Below are 18,293 nucleotides of genomic sequence, written 5' to 3'. Positions count from 1 at the left end.
GCTCCTGTAGCTCTCTGCTACTTCCTGGTCATGCTGGGTTACAGAAATCTTTGGCAGAGTTGGGAACCCATGGGCCACTAAAGCAGTCTCCCTGGAGCCACAGATGTAGGCCCTCTTTTTTGGTGTCATAGCTTCCCTCCACCAGGACCTGAGTAATTTCTACCTTGGGGCTATCATACTTCTCTTTTTCTGCTTCTTCCAAACATTCAGCTCCCGCATTATCAACGTCCCCCACCAGAGTGGTACATTTGTTGCAAGTGACGAACCTACATTAACACATCATAATCATCCAGAGTCCATGGTTAGTTACCATTGTGTTGTTTCTTAAAAGAATAATTCTATAGACGTATAGTGCATTTATTGCTATGGAAAGATATTCACATCATATTGTTCTGACAGGAAGTTAAGAAGCTGTTTATCAGGATGACTCTAAAAATAGAAAATGTACGTGCATAAAAAAAGTCGAAATGAGCATGTACCACCACACAACAGTGCGCATAGCGCTGGAATCCACACATGATAAGCAACCTCGTCAGTAGCTGAGTTGGTGAAGACATTTGAGATTGGCTCAGGACTCACTGATATTACCTTAATTTCTGTTTCATACTGTGTTTGATGTGCTTCCTGTATTTTACTGTATAAGAGCCTAAGACCTGGACGCACCCGCACCACGCAGTCCCCCAGGGCTCACAGACGATTTAGCACGGCGGCAGGCGACCTTTAGAGGCAGGGGAAGCTGTGAGGGGAGCGCCTTGAGATCGCGCTGGAGAAAGCCTCTCAAGAAAAAAAGGGAAAAGGACTACTGAACTGTATGTTTCCTGATTCTAGGGGGTTAAGAAGGTGAAATAGGAACTCAGTGGAGAAACTGAACTGGAAGTCAGGAATTCTGTGCCCCAGTCGCGTCCTCTCTGGGCAACCACTTCATAAAGCGGGACCAACGGGAGGCAAGGAGGAGCAGGAGACCGTCCTGAGGGGTCCTCGCTCCGCCAGCTCGCGGAGCCGGTTCTCCGGAAGCACCAGGGGACGCTCCGGGGTCGGGCGCCCAGGTCCCTGCCTCTCCGCGCGGAGGCCGCTCGCCTCAGAGGAGGTCGAGCTCGCCCGCTGGGTGCTCGCGCCGCGGGCGGGCGGAGACTGCCGGCGCGGGGACTGTGAGGGGACAACGGAAACACTGCGCTTCGAAGTCCAGCATCACAACATGCGGCCTGGCTTCTAGGGGCCTTCTTCGTGGGGAACGTCGGCCGCCGCCCCAGGAGAGACCCGCCCTGGGGCGCGGCCGCCAAAACCCGGCCTCTGCAGCGCGCCTCGGGCCTTCGGAGAGGGGCAGGCACCCAGGGCGCAGGCGCAGAACGCTGCCGGAGTCTCGCGCAGAGTCCTCGCGATCACGCCCCGCCCTGGCGGGCGCAGCCGACCGTTTACTTTCGAACCGCGGTCCCGCACTTTCCCATTGGCCAATGCTGGGCAGTTGAATGTTGCGCGGAGACTGCGCCTGCGCCCTCAGACCCGCGAGGCCCCGCCCGGTCTGCACGCCTGAAGTCCCTGAGGGCGGAGGGCGCGGCCGCCGAGCGTGTCTCCGCGTGCCCGGGAAGCGGGGAGCTCGGTTTCCGTGCGGGCGGCCCTCCCCGTGTTGAGGCCGAGGAGGAGAAGACGGCTCTGGGTGCCTCTTCCCCGGAGCACAGGCAGGCATACAGGGTGTGTTTGCAGGGAGTCGAGGGTCGCGAGGCGGAGGTGGGCTTAGGTCCTGACCCGCTCCCTCTTGTCCCAGAGGGGACTTGTCCTCCCTCAGGTGGCACTGCCTTTCCGGGGAGCAGCCCGCCGTAGCGGGGAGGGGCGAGCGGGCCTCCAGAGGCCGGGCGGCCGCGGGCTCGCGGGGGAGGCGCGTCCGGCGGCGGCCCGGGTGTCGTCGTCGACCCTGGGGAAGGGGAGGCTCTCCTTCGAGAGGGGCTCTCGGGGCTTCGCGGGAGGAGGTGTGATTGTGCCACGTCACACGTGCTGAGAGGCAGCAGGGAGAACTGACCCAGGGTCCCACGGCGTTTACGTGGCGGAACTGAGAGATGAACAGACGTATTGATGGGAATAACCTAAGTTAATATTTATAATTTTAAGCTGGCAAAATCTTGGACTCCTGTGGAGGCTTCTTGTCTTCCACTTAACTTGAAGCAATCTGAAATGACCACGAACGTTTGCTCCCTCATCCCCATTGTTGACTAATATTGTCGAGAGCTCAGGAGACACTGGACGCTATAAAAAGAGGTCCTTTGTGACAATTGATTTGGTCACAGAATTGTTGGGATTTTCAAGGTACGAGTGATACCTGTCCTGCTGCTCCAACAACTGGTGATATTTGTCAGTACTTTTCTAAAAGCACTGAGGTGTAAAGAAGGTAACTGTCAAAGACAGTGAAAGAACCATTCCTGTGATATCGTATTTAATATATTTTTTGAGGATGTAAATCTAAAACATTAAGGTAAAATTGTTTTAATTTTAGAATTAGAATTGAAAAAGCTGGAGAAGCTAAAGAATATTCAGTCTCCAAGCTAGAAGATCAACAAAGTAGGTAAGCTCTGGGAGACTAAGTGAATATGAAAGAAATCTTCAGTAAATTTTTACTGAGTGTATGATTTAAACTGTAAGTGAAATTTTTAAATCTTTTGAAAAAAGATGTACGTTGGTGTTGTATAAAATTCAAACCATATAAAAGGAGCATAAAGTGAAAAACAACTCCCTCTTCTGACCTTTAAGTCGTTAACTCTTGTATACTCTTTTAGAAATTTTACAAGGATGTGTGCATCTTAATACACGGTCTCATTTTATACATACAGATCTTTAAATTGCATTTATTAAGTTATCTGGACACCTTGTTATTATGTATTTAGATATTGATATGTGTTCTGTTTTAATGATCAAGTAGCTGTCCTTTGAAGTAAGGTACCATAATTTAACTGCTCTGGCAAGGTGAAATTTTGATTTTAGGTAATGTTACTTTGAACATTGCCTTTCAGCAAACATATTGCTGAATGTTTTCCACCAGATATATTTTCACTTTGAAAAGTATAAACAAAAGCAATGAAAACCTTAACTTCTCATTTCAGTTCCTTGTTAAATTGCATTAATAGTTTCTTTTTTGGTTTGGGAAAACAGGTTGATGTCAAAATGCAGGAAAATAGTACAAACGGGCACAGTTAAAATCAGATCTGACCTTAGGATTTTTTTTTTTTTTTAATTTGAAAGAGTTATGGTGATCCTTCATTATTTTTTTATATTTATATGTACAAAAGTATTTTTAAAATCTTGCCCTATGTATATATATGTAGCACAGTTGTAGTATTTCTAAAGTAAGTCTTGAATTGTATGAAATGTGCGTTTTATCAGTTAGGGCCACAAAGATGTGAGCCCCAGTCTGGCTGTTGGCACCTCTTGAATTTTCCCAGACTTAGAGCTGACTCACACTGTAAGTCCAAGAGCAAGCCATCCAACTCTATAATGTGGTCAATGTAATTTCTTTTCAGAAGTTGTAAAATGTAATGAATGTGTTATAATCATTGATGTTTAGAGATGAAAGGCAATACCACATTAGTGAATTAAAACTTAAAAAATAGTTTACACAGGAGAACGGGTAAGGATATTTTTGGTACTGCTTCATTCTCCATCATCTATTATTAGCGCTGACCATCCATAATATGCTGGTTAGACATTGTGGAGGCTCCACAGGAAATCAGCCCTCTGGAGAAACTGCATAAAAAGTTTACAAATTCAGAAGTGTGTTTGTTTTTGACACTTGAAAACAAGAAATTTGTGAAATAATTTACAAGTAGATGATTTAGCTTCAGGTTTCTTTCTGAAAAGATTTATTTTTTATATTCATGTATCTTAGTGACTTTTAAAAGGGAAGCAGAAAGCCTTGAACTAAGTTATCAATTTTTACTTGGGCTTTTAGTACTCACTGGAGGAAAATAACAGTTTACACGGGTTACTTTTATTTTACTTCTTAAAAGTGTAAAATAATATAAATTGATTCTAAAATTAATTTGGCAGAGGAAAGGCTGGATAATAGGCAAGACACTTAAAAAATTTTAAAGTTTTAGACAATTCCTGCCCTATTGCAGACTCACACATTGTAATGTATAGAAAAGTATTACAGAATTCTTTTAAATAAAATCCAGTTAAGTGCTATGAAGTAGAAGTGCAGATTAACAGGGGACCTAATCTGGGGAGGAGGCGGGGCTCAAATTGAGACTTGAAGAATGAATAAGAGTTTGGTTTTGCAAATGGTGAAGATAAGGAGCATAGAGCTAAAAAGTCTAAATGGTGTTTTTTTTTCCCTAATTGATGCCTTAATATTTTATAACATTGTGAAATTTTAGTTCTACGTTATTATTTGTCAGTCACCATATAAATGCATCCCTTCACCTCTTGTGTCCACCCCCCAACCCCCTTGCCCCTGGTAACCACCAAACTGTTCTCTCTGTCCGTGTGTTAATCTTCCACATGTGGTGATCATGAAATCATGCGTTGTTTGTCTTTCTCTTTCTGGCTTATTTTGCTTAATATAATACCCTCCAGGTCCATCCATGTTGTTGCAAATGGGACAATTTTGTCTTTTTTATGGCTGAGTAGTATTCCATGGTGTGTGTGTGTATATATATATATATATATATATATATACACACACACACACACACACCCCACATCTTCTTGATCCAATCATCAGTCATCAGACACTTGGGTTGCATCCACATCTTGGCTATAGTGAATAATGCTGCAATGAATATAGGGGTGCAGAAGCCTCTTTGGGTTGTTGATTTCAGGTTCGTTGGGTAGATACCCAGTAGTGGGATAGCTGGACCATAAAGTATTTCTGTTTTTTATTTTTTGAGGAATCTCCAAACTGTCTTCCATAGAGGTTGTGCCAGTTTGCATTTCCACCAGCAGTGAATTGGTTCCCGTTTCTCCACAACCTCTCCAACATTTATTGTTTTTTGTCTTGGTGATTGTAGTCATTCTAACAGGTGTAAGGTGATATCTTAGTGTGGTTTTGATTTGCATTTCCCTGATGATTAGTGATGTCGAGCATCTTTTCATGTGCTTGTTGGCCATCTGTATCTCTTCTTTGGAGAAGTGTCTGCCCATTTTTTGATTGGGTTGTTTGTTTTTTTGTTGTTCAGTTGTGTGAGTTCTTTATATATTATGGAAGTTAACCCCTTGTTGGATATATGGTTTGCAAATATTTTCTCCCAGCTGGTTGGTTGTCTATTCATTTTGATCCTGGTTTCATTTGCCTTGTAGAAGCTCTTTAATCTGATGAGGTCCCCCTTGTTTATTTTTTCTTTTGTTTCCCTTGTCCGAATAGACATGGAATTCGAAAAGATCCTAAAGAGGTTTTTATGTTTATTAAAGGTACAATTAGTTATTTGTAGATCTCTTCTCAAACTTTTGATCTTAAAAGTTAGTTTTATAGAGGAGGATTTGGAAACCTTTATATTTTACATGAATGGCACTTGAGTTTTTTGTTTTGCTTTATAAGGTTCTTTTAAACAGTGGTGTAACTTGATTTTTCTCTAGCAGGGCTGAGTAAGGCTTGCATTGAGGATAGGTACAAAGTTAAGACTGTAAGAGGTGGTAGGGTGCAAAACTGCCAGACTTCTCTTGCTGGAAATGTTGATAATATCTTGCCAAGAGGTCAAGTTAACTCGTGTCAGTCTCTCAACTATTGCTAGATTTCTTTCTTGGAGGAAAGAAGACTAATTGTGTTCTTTACCATTAATGTTGTAGTGGTCATTAGTTCATAGTCAACACTTCATCTTTCAAACTGATTTTTATTGGAAGGACTAATTCAAAAATGTTTTTCCCTTCCAAATCTTCAAATTAAAATTATTACTTTAGAATACTATACTGTGCTGATCCTGGGCTTTAAAGCATGCTAATATTCCAATTCAAGAAGCTAAGAAATTTATGTAACAATTACTAGAGAAATTTAATAACTTGCTTTAGAAACTATGGTTGAGCCAACTGGAAGCATGAATCCTTCTTTTGAATTAAAGAATATAATTTTGCTAAGCCTAACCTGTTATTTAATAGAAATGTTGAGTCTTGCCTATTCATTATTTGCATAGTTTTCATTTGAGCATCTCAGCATGTAAAGAGTTGCACAGAATATTATAATCATTAAGTAGACTTCAGTAGAACACTCTGAATTTTACTTAGTCTTCATTACATAGAAACAAACTTAACTTTAATTTGAAACATTTTACTATGAATTAATTAGAATTGTTTTGTTTAGCTTGAATTTTGTCCCATAGTAAATAAGCTCTTAAAGATGATCAAATATTCAATATTATATATTAGGAATTGCATTACTTAGAAAGCTACATTTAAAAAATCTTAGTAAATACCTTAATTATCCTCTTGTAAATGACAAGCACAAGTTTGAGGTTAACACCTAAAACTTTATACTATGTGCAGGTGTCTTTGTTATATGTAGACTTAAAATACTTTTTTTCTCTTGACAGGAAATGCACAATTTTGAGGATGAGTTAACGTGTCCTATTTGTTACAGTATTTTTGAAGATCCTCGTGTACTCCCATGCTCTCACACATTTTGTAGAAACTGCTTAGAAAACGTTCTTCAGGCGTCTGGTAACTTTTATATATGGAGACCTTTACGAATTCCACTCAAGTGCCCTAATTGCAGAAGTATTATTGAAATTGCTCCAACTGGTATTGAGTCTTTACCTGTTAATTTTGCATTAAGGGCCATTATTGAAAAGTACCAGCAAGAAGACCATCCAGATATTGTCACCTGCCCTGAACATTACAGGCAACCATTAAATGTTTATTGCCTACTAGATAAAAAACTAGTTTGTGGTCACTGCCTTACCATAGGTCAGCATCATGGTCATCCCATAGATGATCTACAAAGTGCCTATCTGAAAGAAAAGGACACGCCTCAAAAATTGCTTAAACAGTTAACTGACACACACTGGGCAGATCTTACTTGTCTTATTGAAAAGCTGGAAGAACAAAAATCTCGTTCGGAGAAAGTGGTCCAAGGTGATAAGGAAGTTCTTTTCCAGTATGTTAAGGAGCTTAGTGATACATTAGAACAGAAAAAAAAATTTTTTCTAACTGCTCTCTGTGATGTTGGCAGTCTGATTAATCAAGAATATACTCCACAAATTGAAAGAATGAAAGAAATAAGAGAGCAGCAGCTTGAATTAATGACATTGACAACATCTTTACAAGACGAGTCTCCACTTAAATTTCTTCAAAAAGTTGACGATGTCCGCCAACGTGTGCAGACCTTGAAACAAAGACCACTTCCTGAGTTCCAACCTGTTGAAATTTATCCTCGAGTAAGCCAAGTATTGAAAGAAGATTGGAGCAGAACAGAAATTGGACAAATTAAGAAACTTCTCATTCCTGAAATGAAAATTTCTTCAAAAAGGATGCCGTGTTCCTGGCCTGATAAGGATGAAAGAGAAGTTGAATTTTTTAAGATTCTAAACATTGTTATTGTTACACTAATTTCAGTGATACTGATGTTGATCCTCTTTTTTAACCAACACATAATAACCTTTTTAAATGAAATCACTTCAATATGTTTTTCTGAAGTCTCTCTATCTGTTTACCAAAGTTTATCTAACAATCTGCATGATTTAAGGAATATACTATGTCACACTTTATATTTACTGAAGGAATTCATGTGGAAAATAGTTTCTCGTTGAAAATTCAAATCTGAATTGTTTAAATAGGCTTATTCTGTACAGCAGAGACTAACAACCATTGCTAAATGGAGAAATAGGGGTAGCATGGATAAATAAAATAGCAAACTAAACTTAACTAGAGTCGCAACAAATACACAGAAACATGTTAAGCCTTTCATGCTTCTGTTGGATAGAAATGTGTCAAAGTTAGAAATGAGACAATGTCGCTAGTTTTCAGACATCTGAAAACTAGAATAAAATATATTAATTACTTGAGTATTAATACATGATCTCATTATTGGCTTGAGGTTGACTTAATCTCACTGTGACATTTAAACATTCTTGTACCAATATTGTCTTTTAGCCTTATTATATACTATAGTGCCTTACTTTGCAGTTCTTTATGTATATATAGCTTTTAGATTACAAAATGGCAAAATCCTGAAAGTGCATATGCCTTTATTTTGATGTGGCTTAAAGCTTTTGAATGGGTGAGATGGTGAGAAGAGGTTTTAATTCAAGCAGCAAAGTCTACAATAAGGGGTTGCTTACATTAAAGATGTTTTTCATCAAACGCACGTGATCCACACATTAACGTGTTTTAGATAAAGAGCCTTGAAATGTTTGTCAGTTATGGAACAGACAGTGACATTTTCTAATACTCGTCATATTCTGTAGTTTGTGTAAATTTGTTTTAGGATTGTATTTGACTTTTGTGTAGTGTTTTATTTAGTCCCGTCAGTAGAATGGAATCGTGTTGTTGATAGATTCCATCATCAGATTTAGATGACATCATGTTAACTATATTTAAAAATTATCTTAAATTTTCTATGAAACATTCTCCTATGCTAATGCCAAACTACCAATAATTTATTTTCTTGAATTTTGCTTAAAAGGGAACCTACCTAGCTATTAAGTCAAATCCCTTTGATTTAGTTCCCTTATCATTAACAGGGGTTGGAATTGTGGTGCTTTTGGTAGGATTTTTGCCCTTTTGTCCACGCAATCCTAAAGACAAGCTCATTTGCTTTCCAGAAATTCCAAATTGGTCATTGCTCTTGGATCACACCTCTAGGTGCCTTTCCTAGTTTAAAGACTTTCCAGGTCAGATTAGGGAATGCTTCTGGTCCTACAGTTTACATGTAAATTATAATGAATTCATATGGCTGTATAGAGGGCACTAGTTCCAAAATATCACTAAGGTCTTATCTGCTGACAAGTCTGAATACTAAGATGGCTGGCTGGGTTAAGTCAATTTATGACCAGAATCAGAATATCCCTAGCACAAATTAGCACAGTTATGTTAATTGTGTACATTACAATCGTGTTGCTTATGGATACGTTATGACAAATGCATTGTTAGGCAATTGCGTTGTGGTGTGAACACCGTAGAGGGTGCTTACATAAACCTAGATGGTATAGCCTACCATACCCCTAGGCTATATGGCACTAATCTTATGGGACCACTGTCACATATGCAGTCGGTAGTTGATGGAAACGTTGTTACGTGGCACATGACTATATTGTGTGGGGCGAAGAACATCTGGAGGGTATAACGGAGGTGGGGGAGATGTATGAACCCCTACTTTTGTAGAAGAGGAAATAGACACAAAAGTAATTTTCCCAAAGCCATATAGCTAGTACATGGGAGACCCCATGTATTGTTTTCAGAGTTCATGCTGTCATGCCACCTTTAAAGGATTTAAATAAGTCAAGATTTTTATTAAATTAGGCCTTCTATGTCTTAAGAATCATTTGTAGCTAACAATTGAACCATGTCTATTAACATTTTAGGTTTGACATTAATATTTTGAAACTTGCCAGTTTTTGTAGACAAAACTTATTCATGAATTTTATGTAATGTGCATGAATATAGTAAAATATAAAAATAACTGATTCAGATACATGCTGCTGTTCTTTTGTATTTTTACCAAGAGGATGAGATTGTAAAATTTAAGGTATATAATCTTGAACTATTTCTAAGTTTTATGTATAACAAAAGTATGTATTTTAATAAACTCACTTTGATATTTTATTTGCATTGAGTGGCTTAATAAGGCGCTCAAACTCAGGAGAGGCAGCTTTGGAATTTTCATATAGGTTATGGGTATTATTTACTTTAACTCTTTAAAACTTAGTACTAAGCGCCACTACTCCATTGGTTATTAAAATGTAATAAAAGTATTAAATTCCATTCCTCGCTCACCAATGAAAAAGCACTTTATAATTATAGCTTTTTCTAGTTCCTTTTTTTTGTAAGGAAGATGGGCCCTGAGCTAACATCTTTCAATCCTCCTCTTTTTGCTGAGGAAGACCCGCCCTGGGCTAACATCCATGCCCATCTTCCTCTACTTTATATGGGAAGTCACCACAGCATGGCTTGACAAGTGGTGCATTGGTGCGCGCCCGGGATCCAAACCGGCAAACCCCTGGCCGCCAGCAGCTGAGTGTGCGCACTTAACCACTTGCGCCACGGGGCCGGCCCTCCTTTTTCTTTATATATATATAATCTTGATTTAAAACAAATGACCATACTTGAGTTTCAGATCTTGCTTCACGTCCATGCTAATGTATTTACATTTTTAATGGCTATGTTACGATAAAACTGTCTGTTGGATTTTTAGTACCTTAGCAATGGTCTACTGAATAACAAGCTAATTAACTCTTAATTCCTCAGGATCAATATCTAGAAATTGAATAGCTAGGGCAAAGACTTTTGGTTTAATACCAAAATTCCTTCTGAAAACCAGTGGTTGCCAACCTGTTTCCAATAGCATTATAACATTCTTGAGCTAACAGTGTAGTGTTAAACAAAAACAAAACTCTTGACAATTTGATAGGCAAAGAGCACTCCATATTAATTTCCATTTATACTAAGGAAGTTAATCCCTATATACTTCATTCTTTCAATGAAGTAACTATAGTGCATATTTTTCCTTTTCAACTTACGAGATATCCTAGTCATGTTCAGATATTGTCTCAGTTTGCTGGCCCTCTTGCAAGTAAGTGTTTTAAACAAACATCAAATTTTAGGAAAACATAAGATATTTAAATTCTCATCCTTAAAATTCAGAATGACTGGTTAAAAAAAAAAAAAAAAGACCCAGGGGCCAGCACATTGGCGTAGTGGTTAAGTTCCCAAGTTCCACTTCAGCAGCCTGGGTTCGGCGGTTCAGATCCTGGGCACGGACATACTCACTGCTCATCAGGCCATGCTGAGGTGGTGTCCCACAAAGAGGAGCTACAACTCTACAACTATGATACACAACTGTGTACTGAGGCTTTGGGGAGGAAAAAGAAAAAGGAAGATTGGCAACAGATGTTATCTCAGGGCCAATCTTACTTAAAAAAAAAAAAGTTCCCTGTATTTGAGTAATAAATATAATGGTTGTCTAAATTAGTAAATTAAGTGGAATATCTTAAAAATTTATCCAATAGTAGTTGGCAGGCTTTTCCTCTGTAGGTCAAAGGTCCATGAGGGTATGCTGCGTCTTGATAACAGGATCTAGGTTAGAACTTGACTGTTCATCAACTAACATACTTTTAACTCTGCTGGTAGCAATTTGGGACTAAGGACAAGTCAGCTGACCCTCCAGGCAATCGTATTTTCTCCATAGTCTGCGGCTTACAAAAGTGTCAGATTCTTACAGTTTCCTAGAAGCAGGTATAGAGAATATTTTATTAGACTTGTAACATGCCTCTTAACAGCATAAAATAGAATCCAGTTATATGATTAGTTTAAGAATATGTATTTTATACATTTTATATAATTTTTAAATTTATAATCCTTTACAAACAAAATCAGTAATACAATACACTGAATCTGTGCTGATTCAATTTGAGGATCCAATATAAACAAGTTTAACAAAGGCCTTTAGATGCAATTTCTTTTGGGTTTACTGCAACACTTTTTGTTATATTGTATGTCTTGTAAATTCCAATAAGTCTATCTGAAATCTCAAACATATTATTTCGAAGAGAAATTATTATGAACTGGGCATTTTTTGTTTGTTCCTAAAAAGAAAAAAAAAAAAAGCAACATTAAGTAATAACAAGTAAATCACATAATAAACATCTAAGCTGTACTTCCCTGAAATATTTTTCGACCAATAAATTCAACATTACATTGAAAATTAACTTGCATTAGAATGATGGCATGGATAATTCATGAAACAGTATTTGGGTTTGAGAGGAACTGGGGTATTTTCGTAAGCATGGTTGCCTAGAAGTCTTCTAGTGGAAAAAAGATCTAGGCAGGAGACTGGAGATTCTAGCTGTGCTTCATCTACTAATTTACATTATTAATTTATATTTTACTTTTCCAAAATGGAAATATTTGGTGCAAATAAAGGACTTGGTCTCCTTTGATACCATACAACATGGAAGTAGAGAATATTGGGAAAAAGCTCAAAAGTAAGAAATAAGTCAAAGAATTCCATGTGTAATGTTTAGGGAACCCATAAAATTTTCAGAATGAAAACTTCTGATTACTTACATATATATAAAAGGCAACAATGGACACATTTTTAAAATCAAGGGCTGCGTCAATCTCGTCCATGAAGTACAGGGGAGTGGGTTTGTAGTGGTGAAGAGCAAACACTAATGCCAACGAACTAAGCGTTTTCTCTCCTCCTGAAAGGTTGAAGATCTTCTTCCAACTTTTCTTAGGTGGTCGAACACTGAAATAATTAAGAAAATCTCTTATTAGTCAAATTACTTATAAAGCTCAAGTTAAGACTTCATGATTTGTTTTCCATAACTGGCTTCTACTACCTTCCTCAGGAATCTCTAATTTGCTTGTCACAAAGCTAAACTTTTGTGGGATTATTTTAAAAAATGTTATTGGAAGATGAACACATAGGGACACCTACCAAAATTTTAAGATTTAAACAGCAGGCCAATAAATACTTCTTGCTATTCTTTCCTGTTTCCAAAGCTATTTTTTGCTTTGCAATTTTAAAATCCTAATGTTAAATTGAAATGGCTTGAAAATTTAAAAAAAGATGAATTAGAAAAACATTGTGTAAAATATTTGCTATTTGTCCAGAATTTATGCTGCAAATTGCCAATATGCAAACAAATTAATATTTATCATCAAATAAAACAAGCTGGAGATCTAACCTTCACATCCCACCCCTAAAAAATACTAAGAATTTGGAGAATATGTAGAGACATGTAAGTAACAGGAGGATCCAAAACTCAGTATAATTACAAACCTGAACATGATTCCTTCAGAGAAAGGATCCAAGCTGTCTACAAGCTCCAGTTCAGCGTCACCTCCCAAAGTAAGCATTTGGTAATTTTCCTTTAATTTATTTGTTATTATATAAAAACCTGCCATGAATTCATTAAGCCTTTGCTTCCGGAGATCTTCATATGCCTGTCTAAAATTATCTCTTTCGCAAGTAATTTTGTCCAATTCTGCTACTCGTTGTAAATATAATTCTTCCTATGAAAAGAATATTATCATGAGAAAAACATCTAAGGTTATAAATTTGAGATGAGAATAACACTGCTAATTATATAAAATTAAAGGTTGCAATATAAGTTACAGACTAAAAAGAATTTCTGACTATTACACATTACTAGTTCATTCATACCTTCTTTTTATACTCTGCAATGGCACCAAGGTTTGGCTTCATTTCATGACACTGGGCTTCCAAAAGTGCAATCTGAGTTGTTATAGAATCTGGATTCTTGATTGCTTCAAGATCCTCTGGGCTTAGAACCAAAATCTCTTCAACAGGATTATTTTCTACAGGATGCAATGATATTTTTGAAATCTAAAAGTTCAATTTAGATGAAGAGTTAGGGAAGGCACACTACTACAATTTATTGTTTAAAAGAAAAATCAAATCAACAATATAACAAATTACCTATCTATTACAACAACATATAACAAGGAGTTGCAACTAATTTGTGTATCAACTATTTTTCAAAGGACTTCAAGAAACAGTTGTAGTGTTCCAAAATATTCATGCACCATTTTGTTAAAATCTCCAAATTAGCCCTGGGGTGAAAATGTTGACTAATTCTAACCATTACCGAGATTTTCCTGTATATAATAATTACTCTATATTGTTCATTAAGTTCCCTATATACCTGAGAAGTGAGTACATTATGGAATTAAGAATCACTGTTCCTCCAAAACACACACGAAACAAAAACCCTTTTCATAAAGGATATTTTAAAGTTATATTTAACTAAATGGTAATAATCTCACCTCTTTTTGCCAATATTTTATTTTAGAATTATGTTCAGCAATGTGACCATCTATTTGTTCAAGTTTCAACTTAATACTAAGTGCATCTTTTTGAAGAGCATGTTCATTTTCTTGAATTACTTTTAGTTCTTGAAGTAAATTACGATGTTCTTTCTGGATCTCTGGTAAGGACTCCTAAAAACCAAGAATAACTGCTACAGATATACCTTCCCAAATAAAAAGAACAGGCATTTTCATATTACAAAGATGAAGAAGTTAGCAATCTTTCTCCACGCCCTTTCCATTTTAAATTAAAACTTTTTTACTTACAGAAAAGTTACAATACAGTACTCATATTTTTACTGTACAAAGTTAATATAGTTATAAAAGTTAACCTTTTGAGTGCTTACTATACAAGGCACTGATGTCACATAACCAACTCTTTAAATTGCTTCAAACACCATTCTCGCCCTTCTCCAAATCTTACCTCTGCAGTATTTGTATTCTTTATGACCTCTGTTGCTTTGTCCTCAAGACTTTTTAGCTCTGCTGTTAAGTCATCTACTTCTTTCTCAGTATCTTTTACTTCTTTCTCTGTGCGAAGAACAGAGTCTTGCGCTTTTTTAAGATTTCTAAACCAGCAAAATGATATATTAAAAATGTGGTAAAGTGTGATTTGTTATTCTGCTTCTGAAAACCTATCAAAGAACTTGTGATGACATTACTGTGACTTTTTTTTCTATCATAGATTTAAAAATTTATGATTTACTAAACCATCCTTGAATTGGTTTTTACATGCTTATATATATACTTGTGGAAGTGTATTTTATTAAACCGTCAGTATAAATCAATGAAAATTCCTTACATAAGCTTCTAATATCATCCAATCTTAGACAATGAAGCAAAGTTGTCCATTGGCTTATTATATTGTCATTTTCTTGTCAGATTGGAGATTCTTAAATCTCTGTACCTTCAAATAAATAAATGCCTCCCAGTTCAAGCCAGGGCAACAAGTGCTTCCAAAGGGGGGCAGGTGAGAAACAACTATTTTTTTCCCACTTTGATTGACAAATTTGTTTAGGGAAACTTCTGCTCCTAACATAAACAAATGGCTTATTAGCACCTTATCTTTGAGCAAAAGACTGGAAGAACTTAATAACCAGATAATACATAATTAATTTGTTAAGATTTTAAGCTAAAAGAAACAGCTGTTTACATTTCAACATTTTATATACATACATAGCTTTAATTATTTTAGAAACTTGAATACTCTAAAAATTAGTTTTAAAACAAGAACTATGAATGGATAAAAAACTTTTTGTGAGTTAGGACAATGGGATACCCTAGTTAATTAAAAATTTAAGTTACCAAGACTATTAATTTTGCTAAGAGATCTCATTCTTACCACTTATTCTCCTAAGACCTAGATCTATTTAATCACCACCTACTCCTCTAAGCCAGAGAAACAAAAGTGATTTCTATGTCCTCACAAAAACTGGGGAGTTATATAACTATGCCAAGGCATACCTGTTTACCAGTTTTTCTAATTAAAAACTGGTCATATGCTAAATGTTTATTATAGGTTTCCCCTTACTAAAGTTCTACTAGGTAATAACATGTCACATAGGCTTAATAAGTAACAGTAATAGAAACATTTAATAGACATTAAATTTAAAGATTAACCCCTTTTCCACAGTGGAGGCAGGGAAGGAGAAGATGGGTTAGGGTAGCATGCAAACTCTACCTGTCAGCAGTCTTGATTGCTACTTGGGCTTTAGTAATAGCAGAAGCACATTCATCTAATTGCTTATTTATTTTATCAAGTTTGTCTTGCTGGGCTTTGAGTTTATGGTTATTAATTTCTACGATGATATTGTGTAACCTTTTAACCTCAGCTTCTACTTTCCCAGCTCTTTCAGCCACATTGTCATATTCTGAAATAAAAAAATAAAGAACTTAATTTGTGCTTCTAGGCTAACCAGCATCACTTGTTAGATGTAAATTTCTTCAGTTAATATGACTTAATCTGATGCATGCAAAAGAAGAAATTTTAGACATTCGGGAAAAAGTACCTAAAAAAAACCCAGAGCACTTTATGTCAAAACAAATGGCATTATAACAACACATGATTAAATTCTCTGGCTCAGCCATGAACATAACCCATTTATTTCTTGATGGCTTCACTCCCTCAAGCTCTTTTCAACTTTTTCTTAGAGTACTTCCTTGACCATTAGTCTCATAATAATTTTTACCCTTATATAGACTATGTGCCTGACTATTAACTTGCCCACGGTGAAGAAACTGTGGTTTATTCTGCTAATGTAACTTAGAGTTCTCCACGTTATAACAAGAAAGTGGGGGAGACAGGATGAATTGGCACTCTTCTGTGGCAGAGAAAGCTAGAAGCTATATTTCCTAGATTCCCTGGTACCTAGGGTTCAGACATAATTTAGGACCATTCCATCAAAAGAATTCACATAATTTGGAAGGCATAAGTTATGAATTGGACATATTTCTGCTGGCAAGCAGTCAAAGAGAAGTATGAATTTTCTTGGTGGCACTGGAGGTTCTGGTGTCGTCAAAAGCTTTGTGAATAGTGACAAGCAACGGCATTAACTCTGATGGTTTAGATTATCGTAGGTGCAATGTGCTCCTGTGACTGGTAGTTGTAGTGTCATCTTCCCAGTTTGACAGATGACTTTCCAGTCGTAGAAGAGGCAGTTACAGCTCTTTTGATGGTTCTGCAGAGTAGCTCTGGAAATTATTCTTTAATATTCAACCTAGAATTTCTTTCTTTAGCCACCCCAATGATTCTGTAAACAATCTAATACTCTCTTAATCCTCCACACACAAACTACACAAATCCTATTTACACTAGCCAGAATAGGTTCTATTTTCCATGTATGAATCCTAATCACTATACAAAACAGGAAGGATAAAAGGTGGCAAAAAGGTGAGTTCACAGTATGTTCATCAAGAATACGTTATGTCTAGAAACGTAAACAAACACTGAGCTAACTTATGGAAAGAGATTCCCATCAAGTTCCTATAGGAAATATATGGACATTTGGCACAGGAGGAGGGAGGTAGGATTTGCTGAGAGAAAAAAGATTAGATGAGGACTTAACTGTTGCTTCCTCTCCATTGTCTCTTCTCTCCTGTTAGGTAGGTTGGAATTTCAACATTCCCCAAATCTCATTAACTTATCATTTATTTCTCTTTTTGTCCTACATTATCAGAGAGTTCTTTTAGCCTGATCTTTCAGCCCATCTATCGAGTTTAATTCTAAGAACTCTATTTTTTACATTTCTGAGATCACCACTTGGCTCTTAAAAATAAAAAACCCCGGCTTTTTTTTGGTCTTTTGGATCCCTTTTTTTCCTAACAATATTAAATACACACATTTAAAAGTTCTATATTGCCAACGCTAGCAATTTTTTTTTCAGGTCTAAGATACTGTATTTGTTGAAGGAATTGTTTCACACACAGTGGTGATGTTCTCTGTGGTTAAAATTCCATTAGGCTACCTGCGTGCTCAGCTCACCTGTGGGTAGAGCACCAGCTGCTGTGGGGGTGGCACCATGACCTACACTGGGGGACGGGCCAGGTGTATCAACCATGCATTTCTTTTTTAATATCTATAGTAGCATGTCTGTTAGAAGAGGAAAACTATGGCATATATAGTCTGTAATTCTGAAGTCACTATTCTATACTATGTTGCCCCTTCTTACTCTATTCTCTAAACAGTAGCCAGAAAGATATTTTTAAAACCTAAATTAATGTAAAAATGAAACAATCTTAAAGATATGCTTTGAAGACATGGGTCCTCCATAATTGACATTCAGAGCCTACTGATAATAGCCAGCATTTCCATGAGAGGAGACATATACAGGGCTCCTAATAAAGTCAAGGTATCCTTTTCAAACAAGGATACAGATTCCTGAAGTCTTTCTGTGAAAGTGTTGCTATAAATGACACAGAGATACATTTTTGGCTTTTCCACTGACTACTAGGCACCATCGAAGCAGTCACAACAAATACTGCAGGTATGTATGGGGAAAGAGGAGCGTGGGTAAAGTCAATGCATCTGCAAGAATGAAGTACAGATCCAAAATAAATGCACGCAAAAAACTCCTGTCAAATTATGCCACTCCCCAGTATATCACTCTCCAATGGCTTTCTATTTCACCTGAAGACATGGGCTATAAGGCCCTACATTATCTAGATTCTTCAAATCCTTTACTCTAGCCACTCTGGCTTCCTTGTGTTCCCAGAAACTCCTAGCGTACTCCTGCCTCAGGGCCTTTGTACTTACTCCTCCACATTCTTCTTGAAATGCTCTTCTCCCAAATATCCACCCAGTTAGCACTAAAACTTCCTTTGGGTCTCTG

General features: G+C 37.2%; 3 protein-coding genes across 5 annotated transcripts in view; 2 read left to right on the top strand and 1 right to left on the bottom strand.

Annotated features, from left to right (window-relative positions):
- Window positions 1–467: 467 nt before the first annotated feature.
- On the top strand, window positions 468–2,298 carry LOC131414636 (uncharacterized). Its single transcript, XM_058555626.1, has 3 exons — window positions 468–531; window positions 1,154–1,689; window positions 2,104–2,298. Exons 1-3 carry the CDS (start codon window positions 468–470, stop codon window positions 2,206–2,208), a joined length of 705 nt encoding a protein of 234 aa, XP_058411609.1. The 3' UTR covers window positions 2,209–2,298.
- Window positions 2,299–2,475: 177 nt separating this feature from the next.
- On the top strand, window positions 2,476–8,147 carry TRIM59 (tripartite motif containing 59). The gene is made up of 2 exons (XM_058556478.1): window positions 2,476–2,554; window positions 6,507–8,147. Exon 2 carries the CDS (start codon window positions 6,510–6,512, stop codon window positions 7,719–7,721), a length of 1,212 nt encoding a protein of 403 aa, XP_058412461.1. The 5' UTR covers window positions 2,476–2,554; window positions 6,507–6,509; the 3' UTR covers window positions 7,722–8,147.
- Window positions 8,148–11,067: 2,920 nt separating this feature from the next.
- Window positions 11,068–18,293, bottom strand: part of SMC4 (structural maintenance of chromosomes 4) — a 35,487-nt gene continuing 28,261 nt past the window's right edge. For 2 of the 3 annotated variants that reach the window (XM_058556461.1, XM_058556460.1), the window contains 7 exons: window positions 15,647–15,836; window positions 14,390–14,534; window positions 13,924–14,097; window positions 13,301–13,483; window positions 12,917–13,149; window positions 12,196–12,379; window positions 11,068–11,714 (listed from right to left, as the gene is read on the bottom strand). In XM_058556461.1, the coding sequence (XP_058412444.1) occupies window positions 11,562–11,714; window positions 12,196–12,379; window positions 12,917–13,149; window positions 13,301–13,483; window positions 13,924–14,097; window positions 14,390–14,534; window positions 15,647–15,836 (1,262 nt within the window). In that variant the 3' untranslated portion in view covers window positions 11,068–11,561. The remainder of the gene's footprint in view (window positions 11,715–12,195; window positions 12,380–12,916; window positions 13,150–13,300; window positions 13,484–13,923; window positions 14,098–14,389; window positions 14,535–15,646; window positions 15,837–18,293) is intronic. The other variant, XM_058556462.1, reaches the window with a different exon arrangement.

This window comes from Diceros bicornis, chromosome 15 (genome assembly GCF_020826845.1).
Source record: "Diceros bicornis minor isolate mBicDic1 chromosome 15, mDicBic1.mat.cur, whole genome shotgun sequence".
Classification (NCBI taxonomy): Eukaryota; Metazoa; Chordata; class Mammalia; order Perissodactyla; family Rhinocerotidae; genus Diceros; species Diceros bicornis.
Note: the sequence above shows the minus strand (reverse complement) of the source record. Positions and strands in the feature narration are given on the sequence as shown.

Coding starts and splice junctions, on each gene's coding strand:
- TRIM59 (XM_058556478.1), top strand. CDS start 6,510: ATGCACAATTTTGAGGATGAGTTAACGTGTCCTATTTGTTACAGTATT.
- LOC131414636 (XM_058555626.1), top strand. CDS start 468: ATGAGCATGTACCACCACACAACAGTGCGCATAGCGCTGGAATCCACA. Junction 532..1,153: donor CACACATGATAAGCAACCTC/GTCAGTAGCTGA, acceptor GGGGACTGTGAG/GGGACAACGGAAACACTGCG. Junction 1,690..2,103: donor AGCACAGGCAGGCATACAGG/GTGTGTTTGCAG, acceptor TATAATTTTAAG/CTGGCAAAATCTTGGACTCC.